Consider the following 12,719-nt stretch of genomic DNA (forward strand, 5'->3'; position numbering starts at 1 on the left):
CAGCACAGTAGTACAAATTCAACAGGAATAGCAATTTTATTTATTTATGTCATTTATAGCCCACTTTTCTCATGGAGACTCAAGACGGATTACATAGTGTGAGACTAGTACAGTCAATTTCAAGGCCGTTTCAATAAACAATGCAATAGGGTCTATAAATGTGAATTTGCAAAGACATAACATCAGCAGAAATCCCATTTGGAGTTGAAGAAATGCTGAACCAGAGCATCAGTAATTCTAAGATGGACATGTTAAACAACATAGAACTACCCAGGAGATCATACTTAAAACAACAGTACATAGTAGTACATACGCAAAGTAATAGGTAGTACCTAGTAGCACACGGTAGTGAAGTCTGTGGTCCACGTCTCTTTAGTGAAGCATCTTGGTGGGACCACCTCCTTACGGCACAGCCCTCCCTATCTGGAGTCAAAAAGCCCTCCTGGATCATTCAGTTTTGCATAGTTTGCAGAAAGCCAAGAGTGTGGGGGCTTTCCTGACTTCTTCAGGGGTAGGCCATTCCATAAGGTGGGTGTGGCCCCAGAGATAGCTGTCGACTTTGCCCATGTGCAGGGTGGCACCTGCAGAAGGCCTTATTCAGATGAGCGAAGCTGCCATGAAGGAACATAGGGAGAGAGGCGGTCCCATGGGTTTGTGGGACCAAGGCTGTGAAGAGCTTTGTAGGTGATAGCCAGCCTGCTTTGAGCCTGCTAACTGATAGGTAGCCAGTGGAGCAACTGCAGGATTACTGCATTACTCCTGCTCGCTCCCGATAATAACTTGAGCTGCAGCATTCTGCACCAACTGGAGTCTCTGAGTTGACTTAGAGAGTAGATCTACGTACAGTGCATTACAATACTCAAGTCTCAGTGTTATCATAGCGTGGATCCAGGTGGCTGGATTGGCCATGTAGAGATGGAGGGGGGCGTCTTCCAGGCTAGAGTGAGGTTGTAGAAAGCATTTTTGTAGCTGCCTTAACTTGATTTCCTAGCAGTAGCACTGGATATAACCCCCAGGCTCTTCACTGAATCTGCAGGGGTCAGACGAACTCCATCAGAAGTGGGGAGTGCATCGCCCTTCAAGATCTGCTTTCCCAACAAGCATCACTCTCATCTTGTCTGGGTTCAGTTTCAGTTCGTGTGCTTTCAGCTATTTGACCACAGCTGTTAGCAACCCAGGATTTCTACTGCACCCTGTGTTGATTTGGATAGTGAAATACAGATTTGGGTGTCATCTGCATCCCAGTTCATAGTTGTGAATAAGTTCTCCTAAAGGCTTTACATAGAGTTTGAATAACATGGGGGATAAGAGTGCGCCCTGTGGAACCCTACAAGATAATGCTCACTGATCTCCAACAGCAACCCTTTGAGTCCACTTCATAAGAAACTATTTAAACCAGTCCAAGGTACATCCTTTTATTCCCACTTCTGCCTCCAGACACCTCAACAAGATAGCATGGTCTACTGCAGATAGGTCCAGGAGGAGCAATAATGAGGCATGGATTTTGTTTATATTCAGATAGCAATCATCCACTAAAGCTACTAGAACCATTTCTGCCCCTTGACCTAACCATCACTCATGTTCATGACTGAAAGTAGTGCACTCAGTTTTTACAGTCCCAACAGATATGACCCATGGGGGGACGTCACATCACGACATTTTCTTGGCAGACTTCTGTTACAGGGTGGTTTGCCATTGCCTTCCCCACTCCCCAGTCATCTACACTTTACCCCCAGGACACTAGGTACTCATTTTACTGGCCTCGGAAGGATGGAAGGCTGAGTCAACCTTGAGCCGGCTACCTGAACCCGGCTTCCGCCAGGATCGAACTCGGGTCATGAGTGGAGCTTGGGCTGCAGTACTGCCGCTTGCCACTCTGCGCCAGGGGGCTCTTCCATGTTAGTGTACCTATACATACCTGCATAAAAGTTGTCTTCATATCTATGACGTGGCTTCTTTTATTTATGACACTTCCCCTTGAAATTCATCTCATACTTCTTTAATGGAAGGGATGGGGATGAAAAGGAAAGAAGAAAGGAGAAAGAAAGGGGAAAAGTAAATGGTGAGCAATTACGTTACCCTTCAATAACTGCAGTTTCACCCGTGGAAGCAGGGTTTTCAAGAAGACGAGGATAATATATTACCTGTCCCCCACCCCCAATCTTCTGACTTTTTGTTGTTGTTGTTGTTGTTGCAGCTATGCCTCTGGAGAAGTGTATGAAGGGAGCTTTCAAGATAACATGCGCCATGGCCACGGCCTCCTGCGCAGTGGGAAACTGACGTCTTCCTCACCGAGTATGTTCATTGGTCAGTGGGTGATGGATAAGAAGACGGGATATGGAGTATTTGATGATATCACCAGGTAAACGCATCATTAACGTTCCAATCAAATATGCTGAGGCAATGTCATACGAAGGACGAGAACTGGTCAGAAGCTTTTGTTTTCTACGACAGCCCAATGAAACTGGAAATCCTTTTCCTAAATCAATGGCAATCTTATGCTCTCCCTTCCGATCAAGCAAGAATTAATTGAAACACTTTTTGTGGCAGTGAAAACAGCAATAGCAACTAAATGGGAAAATCCCCCAAATATGACTACTTGGTACCCCAAATATGGGATCAGTTCATAATGGAGAAAATAACAAACAGACTTCAGGCAGTGGAAATTTACCCCCAAACAACTAATTTTATTGAAAAATGGTTCCCATTCCTCGATTTTCTTTCAAACAGCGATACACTCCCAATAAAATCAGCTTTTCTTTCCACTCTTTAGCTTGAGAACTAGGTTAATTCACTAAAAATAGAACCTTCGACTTGTCCTCCTATCCGCAATGCCAGATAATAACCTAATTACCAAATTATAGTATGTATATTTATAGCTTGTTAAATAATCAAACACTCATTGTAAATATTTAAACGTTTAAAATCTTTATCTTCAGTAATGTATATTAATGCTTTGAAATAAAAATATATCAAAAATAAGCATTTATTTTTGCAGATTCTAAAACTTTAGCTGATATTTGCTTCAAGTAGTCGGCTAAACAAGCCATTTTAGAAGGCTATTGTCACATATTTGTAGGTGTATTTAAAATAAATTACAAAATGATGGCATGTTTATTCTCTTGAAGACAATATAAAAGCACTGATTTTGTTGGTGAGAACCATTCCTAGTACTAAATGGCAGAAGTCGTGGGGCTCTTTTTTTGCTTGTTCTATAGAAGTTTAAACTTGAGCTGAAATCTGAATCACAGCAGTCTCTGAATGAAAGCAGCAACTGATTTCCCAGAAGTCCCAATCATGTTTGATCTCCAGTGGTGTCCCACATCCTGGGTCCGCTGAGTGGATCCACCTTTGCCTCAGGTAGGATGTATCTCCAGTGCAGGATGAAAGGAAATGAGGGACATAAATCCAGCCCGCGCCTGCAACTCTGTAAGCAAACACAGGCCACCCTCGCAAACCAGTTGTCCCACCAGTGAGATAGTCTCACCGTACATGAGGCAGTCCATTTGTGTAGTTGCTTAGCAACAGCAGGGTAGAACGATGCAAAAAGAAAAAGGCAGAGCAAGGTTGGCTTTTTAAATTATTATTCAAAGATTTCTGTCCCACGTTTTTGTGAATTCAAAGCAGCTGGAAAAGGCGCAAAGAGTCTATTTTAAGGCATAAGAAAGGGCAAGAAAATGTCTCCCTTTCTATTGCTGTTAATTTTTTTTCAAGGATAGCAACTGCTGACAATCATGGATCCAACAAGAAGAGGAGTTGTGTAAAAAAGAGGTAACAAAGGCTGAAGCTGTAGAGAGATCAGTCGAACTGACTGAACCTCAGGGTTGGGTAGCATCACCGGTCTTTAAGAGCTCCACTATGAACTTGCTGCTCCTCTAACAAAGATGGGATGTACTGCTAAAGTCAGTTCCCCTCGCAGAGGATTGGACGGTACACAATTTAATGCTCATTTTTAAAAGCGAACTGTGGAAGTTTCTGGAAAATTATAAACCTGTAGCCCAATTTCTCTGTTGGGTGCACTGGTAGAAAGCTTTATTAAATTGTTACATCTGTAGAGGAGGACGACTCAGCTCCACTAGTTGGTAACTAGATCGCTAGCATTTTTATCCCTTCCTCCAAGGAACTCAGAGAGCTGTAATGGGGAGGTCTGAACCCTTGGAATTGGAATTCCCGTTCCCTTCCTGACTTGCAGGCCCTTGCTGTTCACTGGATTTTCTTGCAGTAGTGATAACGAAACAAAGGGACTGCATAGGCCTTTCTCCACAGTTTTGGCTTCTTTTGAACTTGAAAGGAAAAGGTTCCTTCTGAGAGAATAATTCAATCATCTGAATAATTCATTTGTTTACACACAGAAAGTCTAATTTCTGCTTGAGACAAGGATTTTTCTACCTGTTATTTTTTTCTTCACTTTTTTTATACTATGGATCCTTGTCTCGTGTTTACCTCATTTTATTGCAAACTAGAGATGGGCACGATCCGAATTACGATCCAAAAAAACCCATGATAATGGCGATCATGCGATCGTGACTCAGCGGATCATGATCAGCCATGGCCAACGATCCAGCGATCGGGAGGGGGGCTGGATCGGGGCTGGATCGTGCTCGGATCGGGAAGCCAGACACTCAGGCGCCAGTAATCTATTCCCGGGGCAACAGAGCCATGGGAATGCTTGAGCTGTGTTTCCCCTCCTTCTGTCGCCCTGGAAACCCGAATGGAAGCCCAGCTTTCCTTGATCAGCAGGGCTTCCTTCCAACCACGGAGCAGCAAAGCAGTCACCAGTTGGGAGAAGACAGCCAGGGGAGGGAGGGGGAAGGGGGTGTTCTGTAGCCATGGGCACTTCAATCTCATCCCTGCAAACCCTGATAGGCAGCTCTGACGGCCAAACACAGAAGGCCAAACACAAACACAGATGCCGCCGGCATCACCCACTGTTCTTTTCTCACCAGCGCGCTCCCTTTTGGCCTGGCGGGCGGGCACATGGGGGGTGCTGCCGGTGAGCGGCCAGACCCCCTGCCGCCTGAGGGGAGGCGGCTCGTCGTCGTCTCCCCATGCCCTGTGGCTGCCGCCAACACCCACCTTCCCACATAGCTGGGAATAGCAGTGCGCCGCGCTTTGGCCTCCACGATCCACGGATCGGGAACGGGAGATGATCGGTTTGGATCGTTTAGTCGGGATCGTCACCGGCACCGATCCACGATCAGCTGGATCGGCAGTTTTTTTTGGATCATGCCCATCTCTATTGCAAACCACCTTGATGGACTGTGAGGTAACATATATAAATTGTAAACACTCCATTTTGTGAAAATGACTGTGTCCAGGTGATTGCTTCTATTCAGTTCCTTGCGGTTAAGAATTGAAGCTTTGATTTTAGAAAGGTTTTAGCAAAAATGCCAGAGTCCAAAAGGTATTTGAAAAGTCCAGATTTAGTCATGGTGATTCTCAGTTCATGGCTGAACTCTTTTTGGGAGCCAGTATAGTGTGACTAGGGGGATGGATTAGGATCTGGGTGGCCCTGGTTTGATTCCCCACGCTGCCGTGGAAGCTCGCTGGACGACGTGGGCCAGTCTCTCTCTCTCACGCGCGCACACACAGCCTAGCCTACCTAACAGGGTTGTTGTGAGGAAAACCAGAGAGGAGAACAATGTACGCTGCTTTGGGTCCCCATTGGGGGGAAAGGCAGGGTATAAACAAATAAAATGTTTTTTAAAAAACAAGAATTCAGTGTTTTCACACCGATGATAAGAATTTCATAATTAATGGAGGCTCTCCATCATTTGCATCTATCAACGTCAAGAAAATTATTTATTTACATGCATTTAAAACATGCAGCAGTTTGTGGTTGTCTAACGCAAGACAGCTTTTTTTTTTAACATGATCCTAGTAATTGCTTGATGGTGTGTGACAGAAGGCAGGAATCCGCGACTAAACACCAGAGTGGCCCAAAGAGAAGATGTCACCGTGAGCCTTTAAAACAAAATGAGGACGACCTTTGAACAGTAATGGTTTCTTGTCTCTCCAGGGGAGAAAAATATATGGGAATGTGGCAAGATGACCTTTGCCAAGGCAATGGCGTTGTGGTGACCCAGTTTGGACTGTATTATGAAGGAGCCTTTAACAGCAATAAAATGATGGTGAGTTGTGTCTGGGCTCGTGAGGAGCAACGCTCTGTTGTCATCGTCCTTTGCTATTCACAGTGTTGAAATAAAAAAGCAACTGCTTCATAAAAGTTCTGGAGTGAGTTTTGGGTGGTGCTCCTGTAACAGTGTGCCCTGTCTTGCTGTTTTCCTTCACTAATGTCTGCCAGCGTTTATATGAAAGTCGCTCCCAAAATTCTTTGTATTAATTGTGATATCTGTTTAACGCAGGGGACGGGAGTCTTGCTTTCCGAAGACGATACAGTGTATGAAGGAGAGTTTTCAGACAATTGGACCCTTAATGGGAAGGTTGTAATTTGTATTTTGGGGGTGCTTGCTTCCTTATAGAAGAAGAGTTTATAATTTGCGAGTTCGTTATTTTTACTTGCTTTCTCCCCCCCCCCCCCCCGCCTTCCTCCAAGGGAATACTGGCTTTGCCGAATGGGGACTATATTGAAGGTACCTTCAATGGAGAATGGGGGTCTGGGATAAAGATTACTGGAACCTACTTCAAACCCAGTCTCTATGATCATGAGAAGGACCGTCCCAAAACTCTGTGAGTAGATAAGAGTTGGCTTCTACTGTATCTTTGCATATTACTTGTTAAAATAGTTGAACACGACCATTGACTTAGATGAGAGTGACTGTTTATGTTGTCTTGTGTAATGCGTTCAAGTAAATGTGTGCATGTATCTTTAAATGCTTGGTGTGAGATAGGTGAAGAGTGGGGTGAAGGAGAGGGATGAGTGAGTGATATGATTGGTTGATGACTGAGAGTGTGGGCGGAGTGAAGGCAGTTTGAGACTGAGAATGGAGAGCAAAATAGGCAGTCAGAGGAAAGCAGGCTAGCTGTGCACTGCCTGAGTATATTGAAGTATTTATGAGAGATATATAACCTGTGTGGAACCTGAACTGAGCCTGTTTGTGAAAGGACACTCAGTCAGGGAAAGAGAGGTCAGCTGTGTGAGGCCTGAGTAGGTTTAAGCACTTCTGTGAATGAGAGTCAGAGAGAAAGAGAGGCTGGCTGTGTGCTGCCTGAGGAGTTTTAAGCAGGGCTTTTTTTCGGGGAAAAGAGGTGGTGGAACTCAGTGGGTTGCCCTCGGAGAAAATGGTCACAGGGCTGGTGGCCCCGCCCCCTGATCTCCAGACAGAGGGGAGTTGAGATGGCCCTCCGTGCCGCCAAGCAGTGCAGAGGGCGATCTAAACTCCCCTCTGTCTGGAGGTCAGGGGGCGGGGCCACCAGCCATGTGACCATTTTCAAGAGGTTCCGGAACTCCGTTCCGCTGTGTTCCAGCTGAAAAAAAGCCCTGGTTTTAAGCATTTCCGTGAGAGGAATATTGAGTTAGAGAAAGAGGCTGTGTGTGAAGCCTTAGAAGAGATCTGTGTGAATGAGTTTGTAGGAAGTAACTTTACGAACCGAGAACTACTTTTATGAAACCGATACGCTTCTTGACTAAATAAAAGTTTATTTTATTTTTGTTATATCCCAGAGTAGCTGTCATTGCTATATCCCATTCCTATCCTCAGGGTCACATAGAACCACGAAGGAGCCTGACGCTTAGGAACGTTACAAAAAGGGAAACTTAAATAAAATACCTTGGAATATAATATTCCTGGTGGCAGCAAATTACCCAGAGGGTGTTAAGGGAAAGATTAAAAGGCAAAATCTACCCCAGAGGAAGTAAGGGTCATAACACCTGGTTTGCCCATATCTAGCTATGTGTCTGAAGCTGTGTGGATAGGAATGGCCCAGAGTCAGTGCTGTTTGTGGTTGGTAATTCAGGCCTGAGAGCAGCAAAGCGCTGCACAGAACGGCTTGGAGCCTGGGGCAAGACACAGTGTTGGGGCCGATCTCCTGGTGTCTCCCCAAATGCTGCCAAGAGATGAAATAGTGCATCAAAGTACATGGAATATTGACATAATCAATATGTTACGTAGTTTACATTGGGTTGGATCCAGATTAAATTTCCTGATAATGGGAGGGGTGGGAAATGTCCACCCATTTGCCTCTCCTGCTGTTCCCGAGGGTCTCTGGTCTCCCCAAGAGCAGCATTTGGGGGGAGGGAGGCAGGAAAGTTCTGTTGTTCTGACACCAGTGTCTTGTGCGAGTGAAGAACGTAGGCTAGACCCAACCCTATCTGCATGGTACTGAATGGTGACAAATTAATGACCACAAAGACCAGTTCACTAGATAGGCTTCCTGTTTGGGTCTGTAAGCCACTGTCCTGAAGGTCAAAGTTGAAAGGTCAGAGGGGCACAACCTCGACCTCTTCTACACAGGATATTTGCCCTGGAGCGTTGTGGTGCACTTTTGCAGCTTTTCTGTTTCATCTCTGAAACCTGCTTTGCAGTTTTGGGAAAAAATTGTAACAAAGCCTGATAGCCGCTGTCTGGGCAGGAAAGCCTGGATTTTCCCAGTTGTGCACTCACAATAGTCATTTTCACTCCCTGGCAGCCATTTACCTCCCTCACTCCAGTCCTGTGCCACTTGGTGGGCTTTTAAAAGGTTTTTTAGATCAGTTGACATACTGATCTAATGGTATATTGCTGTATTAATTCCTGGGGTGGGGGTGGGTGGGGAATCCTTGCAAAAGCCCACCTTCTGGAAGTCCCATTTACCACTGCGCTGCTCTAGCCGCCTCCAGAAGGAAAGTGGCATTGTGTGGGGATTGCTTGTCCAGTAACTGCGGGCAATATGGATCAGGATGTTGGGGGCCTCAGGGCAATTTGGGCCCTCTGTCACTGCTGCAGTTCCCCTGCTTGGGAGTGCCCTGAGTTTGGAGAGGCAGATGAGATGAGAACGCAGCAATGGCATTTTGGGGTTGTCATTAGTACTAGCTCTTAAAGCTGACGGGTTTCCACCCTTACAAAGGGAATCCATATTCTTGGGGGGAGGCTCACATATACAAAACCGGAAATGCACATTTAAAATAAAAATGAAGCTGAGAAACACGTTTGGTACATAAGGCATGACTTTTAGCACTTCTGTAAATCATCAGAGAACTACTGTTGGGGAATAGGTAGCATGCCAAACCCAAGCATTGTGCATGACTTGTGTCACCTCTGAAGAGCTTTGGTGACGGTCAGTTTAAGTCAGCGCTGTGATTGTTTTATTATTAAGCAGAATATGTATATTTTATGGGCCATACAACTCCTTAGGGTTTTTTCTCCCTTTGGCTTCCCTTTATGTTCTCAAAACCATTTGCTATTACAGTAAATTGTTTTGACATCACTGATTCCCACACTGGAATGCATTCAGGGCTGGTTCTTAGGAGCTGCTTTTCACCCCGCTAGGAGTCTGTGAATAAAATGTATGTAGCTTTCTGTGAAGCTGCAGTTGTCAGTTGTCCCTTTTAAGCATCCTGTAGTTCAGATTTTTTCCCCTGTGGTCTTTCTTTCTGAAGGGCCTTGAAGTTACTTCAGAATTAAGGGATAAAATGGTGCTGGATTTAGGCCTAAATTTATCAAATCCATCCCAATAAATATTTAACCCAGGCCAGAAATGCTGCCTTGGTTATTGACAGGAGAGATAACAGCCCCTGCTTGTCTTCTTGGCTAGTCAATGGCTTTTGATACTAAAGTGGATTAATAAAATGAAGCTGGTAATTACTTTAAAAGCCCTAAGTAGCCTGGATAAAGTGTGTATTGGGGAGCACCTCTTTTGCATATAAGCCTGTCCAACTAATAAGGTTGACTGAGAAAGTCCTAATCCAGCTATTTGGTCATGACTTCTAGCAGAATATAGGATTAGGGCATTCTCCAGAGCGGCCCCATTATTGTGAAAATCCTTCCGTACAGATGCCAGCCAGAACTCCTCTGTTCAGGATGTCTTTGTAGGTATACAGTTGTGGTAATCTGATGTGTGTTCTTTTGTTTTAATCCTTTTCATTTTATTGTACTTGATACCTTCCTCATATAGCACCATGGTAGCTGAGAGAGAGAGAGAGAGAGAGAGAGACTTTAAATATATATAACTGTAGCCATTGGCAAGATTCATTGACAATTCTCCCATGGTCAGGAGTGGGGCAGTCCATACTTGCGGGAAGTAGCTCCTTCTCTAGTGCAGGGCTGGACCGAAATCAATCCCAGAGGGGAGCCACCAAGTTTCCTTGGCGTGCCAGTTTTTTCCAGCCCTGCTTAGGCACGGACGCTTTTTTCTTGCTCCAGAGAGCAAGGGATCCTGGACAGACTTTTTAAGAAGAAGAAGAAGAATACTCCATTCAGCGCGAGGCTCATCAGGGTAAAAGGAAGGCCCTTCCTTCCAACCCCCCCTCCTATTACCTAAGAAGAGAGCTTGCCGGCAGGTACGAGGGATGGTTGAGTGACCAAGCTGACGTCTCCTAGCCTGCCTAGGACTCGGCTTTGGTGAGGCCACTGAGATGGGCGTGCGAATGAGGGAGAAGGCTTAGGTCAGGCACAGCCGCCTAATACCGCACACAGAAAGGAAGGCCATCTTTTGAAAAGCCCAGGAGCTGTTCTCTTGTTGCCAGCGGCAGGAGCCTCAACAAATTCTCACGCAGCTTGCTGAATCGTGGTAAGTTGCCTAGATGGGGCCGCGCCTTTCCTTTCCCTCAGGGGGGCCTACAGGTGAGTGGGGGGGGGGGAACCGGTGCAGCATATGCCCCGGGAGTACCCTAGAAGATTTTGAGCAATCAGATTGGAGACTGTTTGGATGAGACATAGTTCTTATGTCCTCTTTAACTCTCTCTTTCCCCCCACCCTTTCTCATCTTGGACTTTAGGCAGGAAAAGAGTTGGCAGCGTGAGAATGGAGAACAAGGAGGCCTCGACAATTTATTTATTTATTTTATCATATTTATATTCCGCCCTCCCCACAAGCAGGCTCAGGGCGGATAACAGCATTAAAAACATTTAAAACATTTCATTAAACATTATCATAAAACATTAAAAGCATTATATAAAGATATTAAAAATAGCAGCACTCTTTTTTTTTTTTTTAGTGGCGATTACAGAAAGTGCAGCAGTGCAATTGAAACATGGCAGCAGCTTCAGAACAGTGGTGGACAGCTCTCATAGGGAGGGGAGTAGATGTTATATCCTCCAGCCAGTGGAGGCCCAGCCTCAGCCATAAGCCTGGCGGAACAACTCTGTCTTACAGGCCCAGCGGAAAGATAGTAAATCCTGCCGGGCCCTGGTCTCGGTAGACAGAGTGTTCCACCAGGTAGGAGCCAAGACTGAGAAAGCTCTTGCTCTAGTTGAGGCCAGGCGAGCCTCCTTGGAGCCAGGGACTGATAGTAATTTCTCCTGATCGGAGGGTCCTCTGGGGAATATACGGGGAGAGACAGTCCCTCAGATACGCTGGCCCCGGTCCACACAGGGCCTTATAGGTCAATACCAAAACCTTGAACCTGATCCGATACTCCACTGGCAATGGCCAAATGGCTCTTAGTAATTTGGAGCCACCAAGTTCACCACTGTCCACACAATCATTACCAGGCCCTAGTTGAGATTGTGATCTAGAGCTCTCAGGCCATGATGCCAAAACAAATGTCTTGGCATGGCTATGAAATGAGATGAGGAAATAACTCTGAGAGGCTGTGAAGGAAATAAAGGGGCAACAGCCACAAAAGCAGGTTGCTAGTAAGGGCGAAAGACCAGCAAAATCCCACTCCCCTGTTAAAACCAAAAGGCGTGGAAGAGAGGAAAACTGCTTAGAAGGGGAATCTAGCCTCTCGGAGGAACCCAATTCAGGATCAGGGCTGTCAGATTTATTTATTATTTATTTTATTCAATTTATACCCCACCCTCCCCACAAATGGGCTCAGGGCGGCTGAGCCCTCCCCACAAATGGGGTCAGATGCTCTGTCGGAGAGTGAGGAGGGGGAACTTTCGGATAAAGAAGAGGAAGTGGTTGGCTCCATCCAAACCAGACTATTTCTCCAGGAGCTGCACTCCAAGATGTTACCAAAGGTCTTCAGAACCTTGGAAATAGCCCAAACAAGTTCAGGGAAAGAAGATACAGACTCAACTTACCCACAGGTTTTAGAAAAGGCCCTACCTAAAACAGGACTGACACAAATAGGAGTGCCCTTAACAGCAATGTTTCATAATGCCCTTAAGGCAGAATGGGAAAACCGTGCCAGACCGAAACTGTACCAATCTGTCTTCAACAAATTTTACCCCCTGGTACCAGACGCCATGAAGAAATTCAAATTACCTATTGTGGATGATCCAATCACTAGCCTGGCTACCACCTCAGTCCTACCCATGGACATAGAAGGGATGCCAAAAGACCCATTGGACAAGAAAATAGAACAAGTGCTATGTAGAAATTTTGAAGCATTGTCGGCCTCCCTAAGATCGTCAGCTACCAGTTCACTCTTTGCTCGAGAAGCCTTTGCTTGGGCCTCAAACCTGGCAGCAGCGGATAGTAAAGTGCCCAAAGAAATCAATGAAGTCAAGAAAATAGCCCTGGCAGCAGCCTTTGCAGCAGATGCCACGTTCGACTCCTTCCAAACGTCAGGCAGAGCCATGGGTTTTAACGTTACCATCAGATGCAACACGTGGCTGAGGAACTGGGACGTGGACCCTCCTGCACATAATAAGGTAGCAGCAATACCCTTCT

At 45.6% G+C, this 12,719-nt stretch overlaps 1 protein-coding gene across 3 annotated transcripts in view; it reads left to right on the forward strand.

Moving 5' to 3' along the window:
* The window catches only part of ALS2 (alsin Rho guanine nucleotide exchange factor ALS2), a 100,893-nt gene that overhangs the window by 71,493 nt on the left and 16,681 nt on the right, over positions 1-12,719 (forward strand). For all 3 annotated transcript variants that reach the window (XR_008596575.1, XM_054972525.1, XM_054972526.1), the window contains exons 21-24: positions 2,198-2,362; positions 6,020-6,131; positions 6,366-6,443; positions 6,557-6,690. Coding sequence is in view for 2 of the 3 variants with exons in the window: in XM_054972525.1 (XP_054828500.1) it covers positions 2,198-2,362; positions 6,020-6,131; positions 6,366-6,443; positions 6,557-6,690 (489 nt within the window). In the remaining variant the exon portion in view is untranslated. The remainder of the gene's footprint in view (positions 1-2,197; positions 2,363-6,019; positions 6,132-6,365; positions 6,444-6,556; positions 6,691-12,719) is intronic.

This window comes from Eublepharis macularius, chromosome 2 (assembly GCF_028583425.1).
Source record: "Eublepharis macularius isolate TG4126 chromosome 2, MPM_Emac_v1.0, whole genome shotgun sequence".
In the NCBI taxonomy this organism is placed as follows: Eukaryota; Metazoa; Chordata; class Lepidosauria; order Squamata; family Eublepharidae; genus Eublepharis; species Eublepharis macularius.